Source organism: Hypomesus nipponensis, chromosome 2 (assembly GCF_054491055.1).
Source record: "Hypomesus nipponensis isolate SF chromosome 2, ASM5449105v1, whole genome shotgun sequence".
Lineage (NCBI taxonomy): Eukaryota > Metazoa > Chordata > Actinopteri > Osmeriformes > Osmeridae > Hypomesus > Hypomesus nipponensis.
Window position 1 is genome coordinate 12238100 of NC_140362.1, and position 17733 is coordinate 12255832.

General features: G+C 47.3%; 2 protein-coding genes across 4 annotated transcripts; one reads left to right on the top strand and one right to left on the bottom strand.

Annotated features, from left to right (window-relative positions):
* Nucleotides 1–731: 731 nt before the first annotated feature.
* On the bottom strand, nucleotides 732–3459 carry pkdc (protein kinase-like domain containing). 3 transcript variants are annotated; one of them, XR_014767066.1, is made up of 3 exons: nucleotides 2922–2988; nucleotides 1488–2586; nucleotides 732–994 (listed from the first exon to the last, which is right to left on the bottom strand). XR_014767066.1 is itself a non-coding variant. In XM_084706491.1 (2 exons), the coding sequence occupies exon 2, from the start codon at nucleotides 2557–2559 to the stop codon at nucleotides 1597–1599; it is 963 nt and encodes a 320-aa protein (XP_084562617.1). In that variant the 5' UTR covers nucleotides 2560–2586; nucleotides 3334–3459; the 3' UTR covers nucleotides 732–1596. The 3 variants fall into 3 exon arrangements, 2 of the variants coding, with proteins under 2 accessions (XP_084562617.1, XP_084562616.1); XM_084706491.1 differs by lacking the exon at nucleotides 2922–2988 and adding an exon at nucleotides 3334–3459 and having other exon boundaries at nucleotides 732–2586; XM_084706490.1 differs by having other exon boundaries at nucleotides 732–2586.
* capn7 (calpain 7) lies at nucleotides 2993–15529 on the top strand. The gene is made up of 21 exons (XM_084706488.1): nucleotides 2993–3469; nucleotides 4008–4116; nucleotides 4845–5002; nucleotides 5590–5657; nucleotides 5902–6114; nucleotides 6515–6601; nucleotides 6709–6835; nucleotides 7307–7392; nucleotides 7471–7564; nucleotides 8064–8210; nucleotides 8430–8536; nucleotides 8715–8835; nucleotides 9002–9146; nucleotides 9343–9442; nucleotides 9615–9750; nucleotides 9976–10051; nucleotides 10141–10286; nucleotides 12142–12204; nucleotides 12433–12563; nucleotides 14121–14213; nucleotides 15315–15529. Exons 1-21 carry the CDS (start codon nucleotides 3368–3370, stop codon nucleotides 15457–15459), a joined length of 2454 nt encoding a protein of 817 aa, XP_084562614.1. The 5' UTR covers nucleotides 2993–3367; the 3' UTR covers nucleotides 15460–15529.
* The last annotated feature ends 2204 nt before the right edge of the window (nucleotides 15530–17733 follow it).

A 17733-nucleotide genomic window follows, 5' to 3' on the forward strand; every position in this document is an offset into this window, starting at 1 on the left:
GCTGAGGTGTTATGGAAGCCCAGGTTGCTCTAATAGCGGCCTTCAGCTATTCTGCATTGTTGTGTCTGGTGTCTCGCATCTTCCTCTTCACAATACCCCCTAGATTCTCTATGGGGTTTAGGTCTGGCGAGTTTGCTGGCCAATCAAGCACAGGGATACCATGGTCCTTAAACCAGGTACTGGTACCTTTGGCAGTGTGTGCAGGTGCCAAGTCCAAAACTTTTTTTACCAGTTTTGCTCCAAACTTTGTAGTTTCATTACATTAGCTATGTCACCTTTTCCATATAGATGTGTCTTCTGAAACTTATTTGAAAAATGATTTGACATAAGCTGCAGTTCAAAGTAAAATAGGTTGCAATGATAAATATCTTATAGGATTTCAGCTACTACTGTGGAAAATTAATTTAGCTGTTGGAGTGCCACACACAATTCTCAGACGTATTATGACACACTTAATTCTGAGGACATCCAAACATTCCCTTTGACATTTTATAGCTTTTTATTTTCTCAGAAAATGGAAAACAACTCTCTTTATATATGATACAATTATCAATTTAAACTAAAATGTCAATGTAACTGTATACTGTAATCTAAATACAACCACAAACACCATTCAAATACAGGTCAAAACAATTAGTTACTCCTAAACTGCACAAAACAAATGCTTACATATCACAGATGAGGGTCCTTAGCATGTTTCAGAAAAGCATGTGAATTTCAAAAACATCAAGTTACCTTTTTTATGTGAGAATTTATTTTGAATTTTACAGTATGGTGCCCGTGGTGAAAGGGGTCACATCTCGGGTCTCTGACGGGAACAGCCACACCAGAGCTCCAGCCACCTACCAGGACAGAACTCAGGTCCTGCAGCCCTCTGAGCCCAACAAGGCTGCTGATCTCTGGGAGTCCCTCCTGTGTGAGGACCCCAATAAACCCACTGCTATCAGGATGATCCAGAGGAGGGTCACATGTCAAGACTCATCAGTGTTCCTGACTGAAAAGGATGTGTGTGGTCAATCAGTGAAGAGATCTGCTTCAGGAGAAAGAGATACACTTTGAGAAAATCAAAATATCCTACTGATGACCGTTATCCCTTAAATTTAAGTATCCCTTCTTTTTTAAATCATAAAGAATGAGACAACTTCAAGAATTTAGGTTTTGGTCTAAGGATTGATTTGGATACTAAGTTACTGTCATGGTTTCCCGCAGGACTTTGCAGCTAAGGCGGCCGCCTAAGCAACACCTGCCTGCCGCCTTAACTACATCGTCACTATGTTTAATTTTTTTTTTACAGAGAAATCAGTGTTACTCTCTCTGTTTCATTCCAAACCGTGACCAACGCCAGTCTCCCTTCTCTGCAAAACGCACAAGTCTATCACACAAACTAGCCACCCTCCCCCCGGTCTGACAGCAAACCCCACCCTACGACCTTAACTAACACATTTTCTGCGTGAAACCCTGACTATATTATTGGAAATAAGACACACCTCAAAAACATAAATAGATTAAAATCCAATTTCCAGGTACTCCTCTGTCCACAGCTGTCCCATCAGCAGCAAGTAACCAAATGAGCCAAAATGAAGAGCACGGAATGCATCACAGTTTCAGTTTTCTCAGGACCTCTTTGGTCAACTGCTTGCTGTAGCGGTTTATCTTCCAGTGTCCAGGCATCCACCCCAGTAGGAACCTGTGGAAGTCTGTCCAGGCGAAAGAAAACATGTCTCTCCACTCAGCCTCGAGGGCAGCAAAGTCGACCTGCTTGTCCACAGATGACCGTAACTCTGAGAAGTAATAGTCCAACAACCCTGGAACCCTCTTTTCACAGGCTTTCTCCTCCATGCAGCTTCCTAAGCAGTAGACCACATCCTTCATCCCACACCCCCCACCCACATACTGGAAGTCCACAGCAGCCACACTCACTCCACTCCCAGAAAAACAGAAGTTGGCTAGTTTGGCATCCCCATGCACTATGGTCTTGAATCGGCATCCGTTGAGAATCCTGTCAATGTCGCCGGCGGCTGCTTTGAGTTGCAGGTCGTTCATGGCCTCCAGCTCGTCTGGCCGGGTCTCCAGGTGCCAGTATGTGCCGACTGGCCACAGCCCAGCGGGCACCACCCCCAAGAACAGAGCATGGAAGTGGGCAAGCCAACTGAGACAGGCCCTCACCTCTGCTTCCTTTACGCTGGTCCTTCTCTGGTCGAATCCAGCTTCATCTAGGTCCTCAAGGACTATCAGCTGTTCATCTCCATAAGACCGGGCAGCTAGACAGACAGGGGTACGACACCTCTCATTGGTGGAGTAATTCTGATACCAGTGAGTCTCCACTTGATATGATTTCACCTTGCGTTGGTGAGAGCGATTTGTGTTCCAGCCACCAGGGTGATCAGCCTCCTTGGGAAACTTGACATGTTTTACTATGACAGAGGGTCGGCCACATCCTTCTAAGTGGACTCTCACAATCTCACCATAACCACTCCACAGAGTCTGGATTTTCTCTCCTACACGCAAAGTCTTTGCTCCACACGCCTGCAGAATTAGGTCCTGGTACTCTTGTTTCATTACGGAGTTTCCTTGCTTTACACCAAGCTGTAAAACAAGGTTGATCGTGGATAAGATTTATATTGTGCATTTAACTGTAACGACAACTGCAGTTCAATTGTCCCAAACGTGCATAGACACGTACAGACGTACAAACACGTTATACATTTTAATTTCTAATCTAACATCACATATCGAGAATGCTCAACATTTCGAAAGTGCTGCAACTACTACAACCAAAAAGCGACATTGCTCACCTAACCTCGCTGTCACGACAAAATAGCGATGCGTGTCTTAAGTTAACCAGTACCATTTCTAATGAAGTGTTGAAGTCTAAACAAATGCAAATACTCAATAACGAGTAAACAACCAAGGTAAATTACCTCTGATGCTGTATATTTCAGAATCCTCCGGCTCACTAAATTTCTACTTTCTGCAGCTGCGCTAGAGTACCCGGAAGTTGGCTACCAATGGTTGTTGTTTTGATCAAACGTAATGCGTTAGCTAGCACGGTAACGCCGTAGCTAATTCTGTTACACAGGTTCAGAAAATTAGTTGTGAATGTCTTGCTTGAGTTATAATTATATATATATATAAAGCCATTGTTTTTTAAACGTGTTTTGAAACTAGTTTTTATTTATTTTTTGCAAACGGAAGCTATCTGAGATGATCACCTCACTGTCAGACTTCAGCACCCAAATCGAATGGCTAGCTAACTACCTGTGTTAGCTTGCTGATTTACCATTTATCACGGATGTCAGGAGCAGAATTTCTCTGGGCAGAAGGTTAACTTACCGTTACTGTAAAGAAAACTGAGTAAGATTAAGAGATGGATCCCACAGAACTGGAGCACGATGCAGTGAAATTTGCCAAAACTGCTGTCACCTACGACCAGAATGGAAAATACAACGAAGCTGTCTTTTACTATAAGGTGAGCAAACAGTCTAGAATCCGAGAGGCTTAAGACTAAAATTATATAGTAATTACTTTGTCATTCTGATCTGATCCAACATGAGAAAATAAACTATTTCACAAGACAGAATAGAAATAGCCTCTTCATTGAACATTCTATTCTTTAATATAGTAAGGCATCGATATTAATCTGCTGCTCTTATATTAAAGTTGAAATCAAGTCGCACCACAACCATAACCGTGTAATCGTTTGTTAATATGATTAAGTTTTACAAACTGTAAGAATGGAATAAGGAAAACATTCTGTTCCTGTATGTTTCACTTTCACCTGACAGCACGCCACCACATTAGATTGATCCTGAACAGTACTCACCAGTAAATACCACCAATGAGAAGCGTAAAGCGCCTCTCGAATATAAGCCTAAGCTTACAGCTAAAATATTAAAACGTTTCAGAACTGTAGGTAAGTGGCCGAGGAATCAAGAAAAAAAACATCAGGGCTTTTAATATTACATTCTATCATTGTGAAATCGTTTGTTTTGTGTGTTTCACATCAGGAAGCGGCCCAAGCGCTGATCTACGCTGGGATGGCCGGGTCCAAGTTGGAGAGCATCCAGGAGAAGGTGAATGAGTATCTGAACCGAGTTCAGGCTCTACACAATGCTGGTGAGTCTACTACAGCAAGACAGAAACTTGCTGGCTCAATAGTTCCCCTGCGTACGCAATATTGTGTGGTCCCCGTGAAACATTTTCAGTCATTACCTAATGTCTGATGAGTTCACATCTCCTTGATTACTGCATTGTGAGAGAATGGAGCCACACCATGCTTCACTTTGACCCACTACTTTCTGTGGCTTATTATAAAGTCTGCTTAACATGAGTAGTGGTGTGTGTACAGACGTGCCTGTGTTACTTTTCCATTGTGTGTCTGGGTGTATCCCAACCTCTTCTACGGATCCTGTTGGAAAGTGGGTGTGACTCACAATTACTTGCTGTGTGGCTTGTCTGCCTGCCTAGCCCTTCATGTAACTGTCAATGAGCCTCTAAGAGCTCTGTGGTAGAGTTGGCAGGGTCCTATTACAGTCTGTCCAGGTTGATGGATAAAAAGGGTCAGATGAATACTGAACAGCTCATTTAACCCTCAAACGGCTTGACATTTCATCCTGATGCAGGCTATAGTAATAATTCTTAACTTTAATTTCCCTCACTTTTGGACACCTCACCTAATAGGGCTGTATAACCTTAAGCAACATTTTGGGATGTCATCCAACGGCTTTGTAGACCGTTTTGCACGTGTCTGCAACATCTCGAATCCCAACGGGCCTCACATTGATCCATCTCAAACAGTAGTAATGATCCTTTGTGTCACGTTGACCTTTGACCTCAATCCCCAGTTCAGGCTCAGAGCAGTGACCCTCTGAAGTCCAAGCAGCAGGTCGACCTGGAGCGAGCCCACTTCCTGGTCACCCAGGCCTTCGAGGAGGACGAGAAGGGCAATGGGGAAGAGGCCATTGAGCTGTACACTCAGGCTGTGGAGCTGTGCATCCAGACGGTGAGGCATGCTGAGGAAAGACCCAGCCTTTCTCTCCACCTTTGGAACTTCTGCTATAGGGTCTGGAGTTTTTCCCTGTGTAGCTACTGAAGTTAGGAAACCCCCCCAAATTGGCCTTGGTATCGGGTTTGGTGTGCTGTTTGACCAGCAGGTCTAAAGAAGAACAGACGTGTTGTAATTCATTATCCAGGGTTAAGAAACGCCTTCACCCTTTCAGTGTCTAAACTTGAACTCGTCGATGATATTTGATAGGCATCAGGCAGCTGGATATGTCAGTCGTCACATCTTGTCTGCAGTTGACAGGACCCTAGCTCTTGGGTACGGGACTAGTATGACAAGTGTCCAGCGAATCAGAATAGATTCAAACAAAGCCGTAGTTGCCTGTGCTTTAAGGACTGCAATTATCGAGTGCTCTGGTAAAGAGGGAGCAATCTCGGCATGCTAGTTGATCGTAGACACAGGCACGTGCACAAATGTCTCAACCATCACTCACTCATGTTCTCTCTCTCTCTTTCTCTCCACCTCCCCTCTTCAACTCCCCCTGCCCCTGCATCCCTCTCTCTCTCTGTGTCCCCCCCCCCCAACAGTCTAATGACACGTCAGATCAGGGGCTGCAGAACAAACTGAAACAGCTGGCTCGTCAAGCCCTGGATCGGTAAGGAGGTCCCACGCTCTTCTCCTTGCTGTCTCACATGGACTCCCTCTTTGTTTTAATCTCCCATGACCCCTTGCTGTGGCCTAGAGAATTGGGTGATGACGCCTTTAGTCCTCCAAATCCTTTTAGATGTGGCTGTAGAATCATCATAGAATAATCCAGAACCATAAATATGTATTATTCTCATCCCTCAAAATGATCCAAACGAATCAATGACCCACCACCATTGTCTCCTTCTCACCAGGGCGGAGGGGCTGAAGGAGTCCCAGTCCAGAGCTGCCCAGGACAAACCAGGACCCTCGGGGGCCAAACCTGGTGGTGGAGGGGGTCCAGTCAGACAGTTCTTCCCCCTGGGGCCTGACTTCTCTCTCAGCGACCGACCCCAGCCCGTCAGAGCGGTCCAGTCCAGCGAGCCGCAGGGTCAGCGCTACACGGCCGAGGAGATCGAGGTGCTCCGGTGAGGACCGGGGGGGGGGGTCCATCTTGGATCTGCTACGTCTCCACATCTTAAAAGCCCACTGTTTTTGTAGATCAGGGGTGTCCCATACTGGTCCTCGAGGGCCACTGTCCTGCATGTTTTAGATGTTTCCCTTCTCCAGCACACCTGATTCAAATGAATGGGTCGTTATCAAGCTCTGTGGAAGCCGGGTAATGACCATTCATTTGAATCAGGTGTGCTGGAGCAGGGAAACATCTAAAACATGCAGGACAGTGGCCCTCGAGGACCAGGATTGGACACTCCTGTTCTAGATCTTTCTCTCGCCTGCCAATGCGCAGAGCCACCACGAGCAGAAGCTGCCGCCGGTGTGCAGACGAGATGCGGAGAGTCCTCTCACGGTGTGTCTTTGTGTCTGCAGGAGCACGTCTAAGATCAACGGCATCGCCTTCGTCCCGTTCATGAGCGTGGACCTGAAGGAGCGCTTCGCCTTCCCCGTTCCCTTCTCGTAAGCTCGCGTCTTCCCTCCCCTCGCCTCGTCGCGCTCACGTTCTTTCTCCACTCTGTGCCGTGGGTCATGGACTGTAACCTGACCCGGTGGCTGTCTGTCTCCAGAGATAAAACAGGCAAGCTGGCCCTGTCCCCCAAGCAGAAAGCCATCTTCTCTCGCTGGGTCCGACCTGACGAGATCTGCAATAATCCAACCATGATCCTGTCGGTGTCCAGCTTTAGTATTAAACAGGTGAGACCCCCATCACACTCACACAAACTATTCTTCTTCTTCAAATGTTCAATAATTTTAAAGAAAAATTATATTATTAGGAGTAGTATTACTATGATAATTAAAGTACATAAGTCTAATTTAATTCTAAAATCCAAACTAAAGTCGGTATGGTACGGTGTCACGTTGGCCCATTGCGTACAAGGCTACCCCAGCTAACAAGGCTAACTGATGGTAAGAATTTTCCCAGAGTAACTGCTGTGTAACCTCTGTCTCCTTAAGATATTACAATGTGTTGTTAACGTCTCAAGTAGCTCTCGTTCGTCTACAAGTAACTTCATTTTCCTGTCTTGAACAAGTGTAGTTGAAGTTTGGGTAGTTGACCTAAAAATACATTTTCAAAGTTCAAGTATCCCTGAGCATCTAAGGTCAACACTGTAAAACCCTAATAAGAAGCACGTCCATTTCTCCCCCTCTGTGACCCTCTTTCAGACGGTGGTGTCGGACTGCTCGTTCGTGGCCTCGCTGGCGATCAGTGCCGCCTACGAGAGACGCTACAGCAAGAAGCTCATCACCAGGTGGGCTTCTTCTTCACGTGTCAGTGGCCACTGAGTGAGGTCGACAGACGCCTAACTCGCCTGTTTGTCCTTTCGCAGCATCATCTTCCCCCAAAACAGGAAAGGAGAACCTGAGTATAACCCTTGTGGGAAATACATGGTGAAGCTTCACATCAACGGTGTGCCTCGGAAGGTAGCAGACAGCACACACACACACGTTCCAACGCTTTTCCAAAGTGCAAGAAAACACACTTGGTGGAGTGGTAGTGCTAGTTTGTGCAAAGAAGTTCAGACTCCCTCCTTCTGTAATCAGTTTCAACTAGACGACATAGCATCTGAAAACAATTCTATAAAACGTATCTCTATTATGGGTGCACATGTCTATTGTTAATGTGTTTATGCATGTCTAACTACTGTAAATCTATCTTGAATAGGTCTATCACCAATATGCCAGTGTAGATCTATCTCTAATATGCCTGTATAGATCTATCTCTAATATGCCTGTATAGATCTATCTCTAATATGCCTGTATAGATCTATCTCTAATATGCCAGTGTAGATTTATCTCTAATATGCCAGCGTAGCACTATTTGTAATATGCCAGTGTAGTACTATATCTAATATGCCAGTGTAGATCTATCTGTAATATGTCTGTATAGATCCATCTCTTATATATGTGTGGGCCCTCCCAGGTGATCATAGACGACTTCCTGCCTGTAGACAGGAATGGCGAGCTGCTGTGCTCCTACTCCAGCAACAGGAACGAGCTGTGGGTGTCCCTCATAGAGAAGGCCTACATGAAGGTGATGGGAGGCTACGACTTCCCTGGCTCCAACTCCGTACGTACCTCCCAGCGTCTGCACGCGTGCCACGGCACAGCAAAGTCGAGCACTGTTTGCCATTCTTCGATTGAGCGCGCTCCCATTTGGAACGAGCGCGGTCAGGAGAGCCAATTTGAGCTGTTTCAGCAGTGCACGTTCTGAGGTCATTTAAACCACGGCCCCTCGAGCGTCATGGAAGGGCGTCGTCTGACGTGTGATCCATGGTGTGTCTTGTAGAACATCGACCTGCATGCGCTCACCGGCTGGATCCCAGAGCGCATCGCCATGCACTCGGACAATCAGTCCTTCAGCGAGAAAGACAGCTTCCGCATGTTGTACCAGAGGTAAGGCGCACGCACACACAGATAGAAGTCATCCATCTTCTAGTCTGTTAGTGATTTTTCCATTCCTACCTCAGTTGCCAGCTCATAATGGACATCAATATCAATAACGAGAAACCATCCCTCACCTCTCTCTCTCTCTCTCTCCCTCCCTCCTGTCATCACATATTTCTCTATGCAGGTTTCACCGTGGCGACGTCCTCATCACCACGGCCACGGGAGTGATGACTGAGGAGGAGGGCGAAAAGAGGGGCCTAGTGCCCACGCATGCCTACGCCGTCCTAGATATCCGGGAGCACAAGGTGAGCCTAGCAGCTAGCACAAACAGTCGAGGGGATTAGCATGTTAGCATCGGAGCTCACGGCCGTTAGCTAGCTTTTTAGCCTAACCATTTGCTAGCACGCTTGGGTACAGAAATGTCAGTTGGCTACGCAGCCCCACATGTTCCCGTCCGTGTGCCACCACTAGGGAATGCGGTTCCTCCAGCTGAAGAACCCCTGGAGCCACCTGAGGTGGAAGGGCCGCTTCAGCGAGCGCGACGAGAAAAACTGGACCCCGGAGCTCCTCAAGTACCTCAACTTTGACCCCAAAACGGCCCAGAAATTTGATAACGGTAGGACTGCGCGCTAGCCTTCTAACCTAGCATTGTGGAAATAAATGCAGTGAATGGAACTCCCAGCTCTGAATTGTAAACAGTTACTGTCTAGATATGTTGAATGTTGTAGAATTTTCTGTCAGACCACTATCTTTCCACCACTCCAAAAAAAAATAATGGATGGATCATTTGATTGGGTGAAACTTGTGTGCAGGTGTGTTCTGGATAACATGGCAGGACCTGTGTCAGTACTATGATGTCATCTATCTGAGCTGGAACCCCGCCCTCTTCAAAGAATCTTCCTGCATCCACAGGTGAGGTCAAGAGGCTGCGCGAATGTGCGGAACTTTCTAGATCGCCATTCATCCCTTTGCAAGCACACCTCTGTACGTGCGTGTCCCCCTGGTTGTTTGTGTGTGTGTGGACGCTGGCCCTGATAGCCGCCCACCCTAAAGTGTGTTTCTCTCCCTCATTTGCACCGTGCAGTAGCTGGGATGGGAAGCAGGGCCCAGTAAAGGATGCTTACAGCCTGGCCAACAACCCCCAGTACAGACTGGAGGTGCAGTGTCCAGCAGGGGGCGCTGCTGTCTGGGTGCTCCTCACCAGGCACATCACAGACAAGGTGCCCGCTCGGACACAATCACCAACGCTGCAGTCCACTGTTGTCGGGTGTTGCAATGTTTTCTGAATGTTTGACTTGCAATGTTTTCTGAATGTTTGACTTGCATTGTGTTTGAGGACCAAGGGTGCCTCAAAACGGCAACCCTGGCCGAACTATGGCCAAAGAGAATTCCCCTCAACAATTCCTTACTTTTACTGAACGATGCGTTTTTCTGTTCTGACAAAGGATGACTTTGCACAAAACAAGGAGTTCATCACCTTAGTTGTTTACAAGACGGACGGCAAAAAGGTTTACTATCCAGGTGAGCTATGATGAAGCACTTGAATAACACAGTGTGTGTGTGTGTGTGTGGTCCTATCTGACTATCCTGTATGTTCCCTGTCCCGGTAGCCGATCCCCCACCTTACATTGACGGCATCCGAATTAACAGCCCCCACTACCTGACCAAGATGAAACTGACCAGCGCGGGCACACACACCTTCACACTAGTGGTGTCCCAGTACGAAAAGCAGAACACCATCAACTATACCCTGAGGGTGAGACACACACACACACACACACACACACTGTTCTCTTATACACTTAAGAAGAAAATGTTGTATTCACAAGCACACTTTTTGGGGTAATTTTTATGATTGATGTATAACAGTCGTTCTCAAAGTGTGGTCCGCGGACCACTGGTGGTCCACCACTGCCCCCGTAGTGGTCCGCGACGGCCACAAGTAAATGATTCCGACATTTCTAACATACAACTCAGAACGAAGAAAACAGTCCGTTGTAGCCTATCAAAATGGGCTACACACGTTCCGCATTCTGACATCGCAGCCTCTGCATGGGTTGTACCAGAGCCTCTCTGGTTTTACCATGTGAGGGAGTTCTCCCCTCCTAAATAGAGTTGGTTGGGTCCATAGCCCGTCTTTTCTAAAACGTTTTCTCAGATAGGTTTCTACCGATTGCTGGGCCAGGAGGCCCAACCGTAACAATACGCGTCAGGGAGGATGGATGGGAGCAGGGCCGGAGTGATGGCATCACTAGACAAGGTTTTACCAATTGAAAAACGTCTTTTTATTTTACATAAATCTCCCAAAACTATTTTGCGCTCAAATAATGGCCAAACATTTTGTGTGGAAATCCCTATCTGCATCACATCAAACTCATATATCCTAGGTTTGGGCTACAATATTTACAACGTCTGGCTCCGTATAATTTTTACGTATTATTTTTCTTAGCGGAAATTATAATTAGCGGAATAGCCTACATTATCCGTTCATGTGAAAATCATGTGCCGCTAACAATTGAATGGCGCAAATTCTGGAGGCCTCTTGTTCCGGGGATATAGCCTACTATTTAGTTAGATGGTCCACAAGTTTTTTTTTTATTGGCCAAGGGGTCCTTGGTCTGAAAAAGTTTGAGAAACACTGATGTATAATATAGACTGTAGAGATGACTTTTATATAATAATAAATGGAATGCTCCTCCCAGCCCGCAAGGCAAAAAAAATGCCGGATTAATTTCCGGGCTCTTCTATCTGTCAGTCAACGCAACACTTCCTTCTTGTGGTGCAAAATGTAGCATCGTACGCCTTTGGCATTCTAGCGTCTCACACTGCAGTGATCAGCATAGAGATGGATGGATGGAGAGAGAGAGACAGAAAGAGAGATTCTAATCATTCAGAATAATGCAAAACACTGCCAGTTCTCTGTCCTCCTCTACACTATCATGTGTGTGCCAACATGGTAGTAAAGCGGTTTTGGATCTGCGAGGTCATTGGAGAGAACACAAGGAGCCTTGATGAGAAGGACGAGGGCGATTTGGGGTTTACAGTTAGCGTCCTGTAGAGTGAGTCTTCAAACTGGGATCATGATTTCATCAGAAACGGTTCCGCACACCTTGGGGCAACTGACAAATTGCTGTGTGTGTGACCAAGGCATTTTCTCGCTCATCTATATTTCATGGGCTTCCCTCTCCGCCAGCTGAGTCGAAACATTTGAGAAGCTGCTTTCTGAACGGATTCAGAAGCACATCTCTTTGGAGAGAAACCACCCAGTAGTGGTAATTCATCAGACCGGACAGCCTCGCAAACACAAGGGACATGAATCCCTGCATGGCCTCCGTGCCCCTTTTGAAAACCACCGAAAATGGATTCTGTTGGACCTCTAGCCCCCAATCCTCAACCAAGATCAGAAATATCTCATGACTTTTCTCCTTTGAGTCCACATTTTCCTGGCGCTGCTGGGTCGGGAGCCACTCGAGCGCAGTGCAGCGTGGGTATTTCATTGAAACGTGGCTTGATCTCATATTGATAGGACGGCCTTTAGTAGTCTTATGTGACAGGCCTGGATAGACGGGGGCGTTCTTTCACACGACTCACGACGCCTGTTGCTCCGACAGGTGTACTCCGGCTGCAAGTTCAGCTTCTCCAAGATCCCCACTCCCTTCACGCACACCAAGAGGGTGAGTGGCCCGCCGTCGTTTGTGAATAGGAAGTGTAATATCCATACTGGGTTATATTTATACCCCCAGTCACTCACACACACACTCACAGTTCTCTGTTTCAGTTTCAATTGAATCAGAATGATAAATGTTCATACTGTGCATATATTGACGTCCCCCTCCCTCCTTCTCTTTTTCTCGCTCTTCTCACCTCATCTCCCTCTCTTTCTTTCTCTCTCCACCTTCCAGATTAATGGACAGTGGAGGGGGGCCAGTGCGGGGGGCTGTGGGAACTACAAGGACTCGTACACACACAACCCCATCTACCAGCTGAACCTGGAGCGGCCCGGCCCCCTGCTCATAGAGCTAAGAGGCTCCAGGTGAGAGACCCCCCCCCCCCCCCGGCCCTGGCCCTGTGTACCCATAGATATATATATATATGTGTGTACCCCTCCATGACTCCTCCCCCCTGCAGTACCCCTCCATGACTCCTCCCCCTGCAGTACCCCTCCATGACTCCTCCCCCCTGTAGTACCCCTCCATGACTCCTCCCCCCTGCAGTACCCCTCCATGACTCCTCCCCCCTGCAGTACCCCTCCATGACTCCTCCCCCCTGCAGTACCCCTCCATGACTCCTCCCCCCTGTAGTACCCCTCCATGACTCCTCCCCCTGCAGTACCCCTCCATGACTCCTCCCCCCTGCAGTACCCCTCCATGACTCCTCCCCCCTGTAGTACCCCTCCATGACTCCTCCCCCTGCAGTACCCCTCCATGACTCCTCCCCCTGCAGTACCCCTCCATGACTCCTCCCCCCTGCAGTACCCCTCCATGACTCCTCCCCCTGCAGTACCCCTCCATGACTCCTCCCCCCTGCAGTACCCCTCCATGACTCTTCCCCCTGCAGTACCCCTCCATGACTCCTCCCCCTGCAGTACCCCTCCATGACTCCTCCCCCCTGCAGTACCCCTCCATGACTCCTCCCCCTGCAGTACCCCTCCATGACTCCTCCCCCTGCAGTACCCCTCCATGACTCATGGGCGCACTCCCTTACAACCAACATGCTGCTGTCGCATTATGAAAATCAGTGGCATATTTTCTTAGAGCCTCTTCACATATCTGCATGAAATACGGAAATAGTTGGCAACGTAGACTAACTTGATAAGGCAAGTCATGGCTCAACTGGAGACACAGTTGATGTGTACGTTTCCAGTGTGACCATAAGCTCATCCATTGCTCATCCTTATTTAATGGCATGCCTTAGCCTAATTAAGAGACTTAATAACTAGATGACTCACTTGGCTCTCCCCAGTCTACACTGTAATTAGCTATGTTAATATCCTCTTTCTTACTCTGTCTCTGCCACTCACACACACACACACACACACACACACACACATGGACCTGCCAGCATGACTCAGTCACTGCAGTCCTTTCATTTCCCTTCTCCTTTACCGACTCTGCAACAAATTACAGTCCCACACACACACACCGGAACATTCCCTCTCCCTTAGCCTTATCGCTGGCCAATTGGGATTACCCTTTTCGACTGAACACTTCAAGCACCCATTTCTAGGTGTGTGTTTGTCCCGTCATCCTCTCTTGGTCTCCTCTACGTGGGTGTATGTGTGCATTGGTGTTCTGTCTGGGCACCGATCCACATTTGTAGTATTAGTAGTCATGGAAACGCTGACGTGGTCTCTCTTTCCCTCCCATGAAGGATGCTCAGCTTGCCAGTAGCGTCGCTGATGGTGTCGATTTGTTGCTGTTAAAGTAACATGAGCATTTACCCCGGTAGCCATATACCATGTGCAGTGTGCTGGTTTCAGTGGACAGACTGGGCCCCCAGCGCTGACTGTGGTTGGGTTGTTGTCATTGGGTCACAGTGTGGTAGGTTTCTGGGTGAATAACCTGCAGTCTGTCTGTCTGTCCCCCCACAGGCAGTACAGTGTGGGCTTTGAGGTGCAGACGGTCTCCACCGTGGCAGAGGCGGGGCCAGGCGGCCTGCAGAAGAGGAGCAGCGGAGACTACAGGTACGCCCCCCCCCCCCCCCCCGGAACCTACCGGAAGACACGGGTCTCTTTAGACGACAGACTACCAATTAAAGTGCTACTGACGTTAAATACTAGATTGGAGTGCTTGGTTTCAAAGTGTGTGTTGGGAATGGTTGCAGTGCGTTCTTTTTAAATTTCTTTCCACACGTTTGGGGTTTGTCTGAACAGATGTATTGTCTCAAACACAGGGGCTTGTCAGTGTTGAGTAATGTCGGACATGTGCGCTGTGAGACCATTGCCTGTTTTATGATTTGCCCATAATATAAAACACAGTGGTCAAAGATTAGGGACACATGATACTTCTTAACCCCCTGGCCTGATAAACTGATGTCATGGATAACGTCCAGGCACATTCCCAAAAAGTCTGAGGAGCCCCACGTGTTCCTTTCTTAAATGAAATGTTTTCTTCACGGTTCACTTAATAAGACAATGCTCCGGAGTGTTCTCAGAAAGACCAGTGTTTAGAGTTTTTTTTTTTTTTTTTTGTTGGTTTCTGTATTTGATGTGAATTGGCGATTGAGAGAAAAGAAAAAGATCTTAAGAGGAAGATTACAGACATACCTTATTTATAATGTCACACATTCTGTCAGCACAGGTTGGTGAGACTAAAATGGCTCAGTGCCTATTTTTACTGTGTATTGCCTTAAATTAAACTCTGCTTAGTTAATCAGTCCCTGTCAAAGTTTTAAATAAACCAACATCTAACCCTGACCCATATGCAGTACAAACAGGCTTATTCCATCACACATTGTAGGTATACCACAGTGTTGCACATTATATTTATAAAACCCACACCTACGTTAAGTGTTATAATATCATAATCGTAATGTTTTTCAGAAGAATCTACAATGTCAAGAAATGTCAATGCAACATGTTTCTCTGTCTCCCGAAAAGTGCTTTCCTCAGGGCTAAGTTAACTAGCTAAGCTAACTGACTGCACATTTTACATACAAGGTAGCATGGAGTCAGTTAACCATTCATAGATATCCGGTTGACTCAGCATTCAGCTGTCGATGTGGACATTCCTAGTAGAATGATTGTATGTGCAGCCACAGTGACCCTCTGTCTCCCCCTCTGTAGGTGTGGCTTCTGCTACATGGAGGTGGACCAAGTCCCCGCCGGCATCTACAACGTCACTCCCACCACCTTCCTGCCCAAACAGGAAGGGCCGTTCTTCTTGGACTTCAGTAGCGCCATGCCGTTGAAGGTCTCCCAGCTGCAATGAGGAAACCGAGGCGGGGGGTGCGAAGGGACAAGAGGGGGAATGTGTCCTCATACCCTACCCTAGAACCCCCCCCCCTCCCTCCCCCCTCCCCCCCCCTCCCTCCCCTCCCATGAACCACCAGTCTAACCTTTCATGGACCCAAAGATACACTGAGAGAATGACTAGCCAGCAGCTGGGCCTTGTTTCCTTTCTAAAAAAGCCTCCTTCTGACCTTGATGCCTCCTCCTGAGCTGATTGAAAAAGCTCTTGTTTGCTGCCCAGCTGTTGGACATTTCACTTATCAAGTTTTCCCGTCAACTCATCTGGGGGGGGTCATCAAGGGCAGAAGGGAACCGACAAGCCTTTGGATTGGAACGCAGCCCTTCGTAGGCAAGACCAGCGGTCCTCAACCCTGGTTGTCAGGGCCCACTGTCTTGTATGTTTTAGACGTTTACCTGTTTCAACACATCTGATTCAAATGAATGTGTCATCATCAGGCTCCCACAGAGCTTCATAATGACACATTCATTTGAATCAGGTGTGTAGGAGCAGGGGAACAGCTTGAACCTCCATTAGTGTGGAACCTGAGGAGGTTGAAGGTCACTGGGCAAGACCATGTACCAAATAGAACTGACAGCAGAACACCCACCCGCTGTTATAATCACCTTTCACTCAACAACTTGTTCCCAATGATGCTACATAGATACGGTAACAATCTATTTATAATGGTCACCATTCACAGAACAGATAATGGTCTTTATGATTTGGAGAACGTTCCTCTTGGCTTTATCTGCTCTGACCATGGACCTTCAACCGCGCTCCGACCGCATGCGGACCGCGCACCGCTTCTTCTCAGGAGGCCACGACACGACGGGGACTTCTGTGTTGCAGTGACTTGACGTCCTCCTTGCCACCGTGGGGTGACAGTCGAGCCGAGGGGTTTCCGCCCGCGGGCCTCGGCAGGGCTCCTCTCCGGGGCTCCAGTGCAGCTCGACAGACGGACGGGAGCTTTGTCACAGTCAGCCAGCTGAAGCAGAATGAGTCTTCAAACGGTCTTGCCAACGTATCTTCCGTTCACTTTGCGTTTCTCAATGATGCACTCGTCAGTTGTTCTGCCCTTTCTGTCTGCCAAGATTGTGTCAAATAGGCGAGACCTACTAATTATACTCAGTGCTAAGACGTTTCATAGAGTGCAGAGAAAACACACAGAACCATCTTCAGGAAAGTCATGGCCAAAGTAAAATGACGATACATTATTGTTTCACAAGCAGTAAGGAGAGGTGTGTTTAACCTTAAGCAATGCCAGGCACTTCTTTAAAATGGCTGGGTCCGTATCGCTTCATACTTATTTCACTGAATTCGATATGCCACTGCAGCCTATGTTTAAAAATGCAATAGTACAATCTTATGGTGGTCTGTGAACTTGCACTAAATGTCAAATGATGCATTCAAGTACAGCAATGAAGGACTTGAAATTGTGTGTGCGTCATGTTTGTTTCTCACGGTCAGATCACATTAATGATGTCATCAACATGTTGTTGCTCTGAACCCAGAGTTCAATGTTTTGGTAAAGAGAGCTGTGTGAAAGGCAAGTTTATTGATGGCCTTCATCTTGAATAGCCCTGTTCTTAGTCTGACCTTTCTCCCTGTCTCCGTTTCTGAAAACAGCCAGTCAGACTTTTAATAGGAATCACAGGGTGAGGTGAAAGACGACCATAACACGGCTGAAAAGTGGAAAGAGGAAAACAGAACGGAGATAAAAGGGAATAGAATGGTTTCTTTAATGTGCTTTCTTGACCCGGTGTGTGTGTGTGCAGTGCAGTGCGTGACTGTGTGTGTGTGTGTACAGTGCAGTGCGTGTGCGTGTGTACAGTGCAGTGTGTGTTTGTGTGTGTGCGTGCGTGCTCTGCTGAGTGCAGTGGTTTAGTCTTGCACACAAACCTGCCCTTGATGCCGGGGACCAATCATATGAGTTATTTCACTGTCGCCTTGCAGACATGCCCTAGTTTTGGGGATGCCATTTCTCATTCTAAAACAAATGTACATTTATAATATATTCAAACCTTAAACACGTTCGCCATTATACACGTGTGGTAGTTTAAATCCTATGCCCAAGAGCTCGCCTTCTCCTGCAATGTCAAAGGCCTTTAAACATTGTGGTTTTCAATATACACCACTGATCTAACATGGCATAGAAGAACAACAGGTTACTCTGTTGTTTTGTTTTGCCATTTGTTCATCTGCGTCACCTGGGGGTTATCAATGCTCCCTTTATAAAGTAGTGGCACTGCTCTA

What these genes read in the sequence shown, in the direction of transcription:
- pkdc (XM_084706491.1), bottom strand. Translation starts at nt 2,559, where the DNA reads ATGAAACAAGAGTACCAGGACCTAATTCTGCAGGCGTGTGGAGCAAAG.
- capn7 (XM_084706488.1), top strand. Translation starts at nt 3,368, where the DNA reads ATGGATCCCACAGAACTGGAGCACGATGCAGTGAAATTTGCCAAAACT. An exon ending in GCCTTCCCCGTTCCCTTCTC is followed by an intron (nt 6,602 to 6,708) that starts GTAAGCTCGCGT and finishes GTCTGTCTCCAG; the next exon opens with AGATAAAACAGGCAAGCTGG. An exon ending in AGCAAGAAGCTCATCACCAG is followed by an intron (nt 7,393 to 7,470) that starts GTGGGCTTCTTC and finishes GTCCTTTCGCAG; the next exon opens with CATCATCTTCCCCCAAAACA.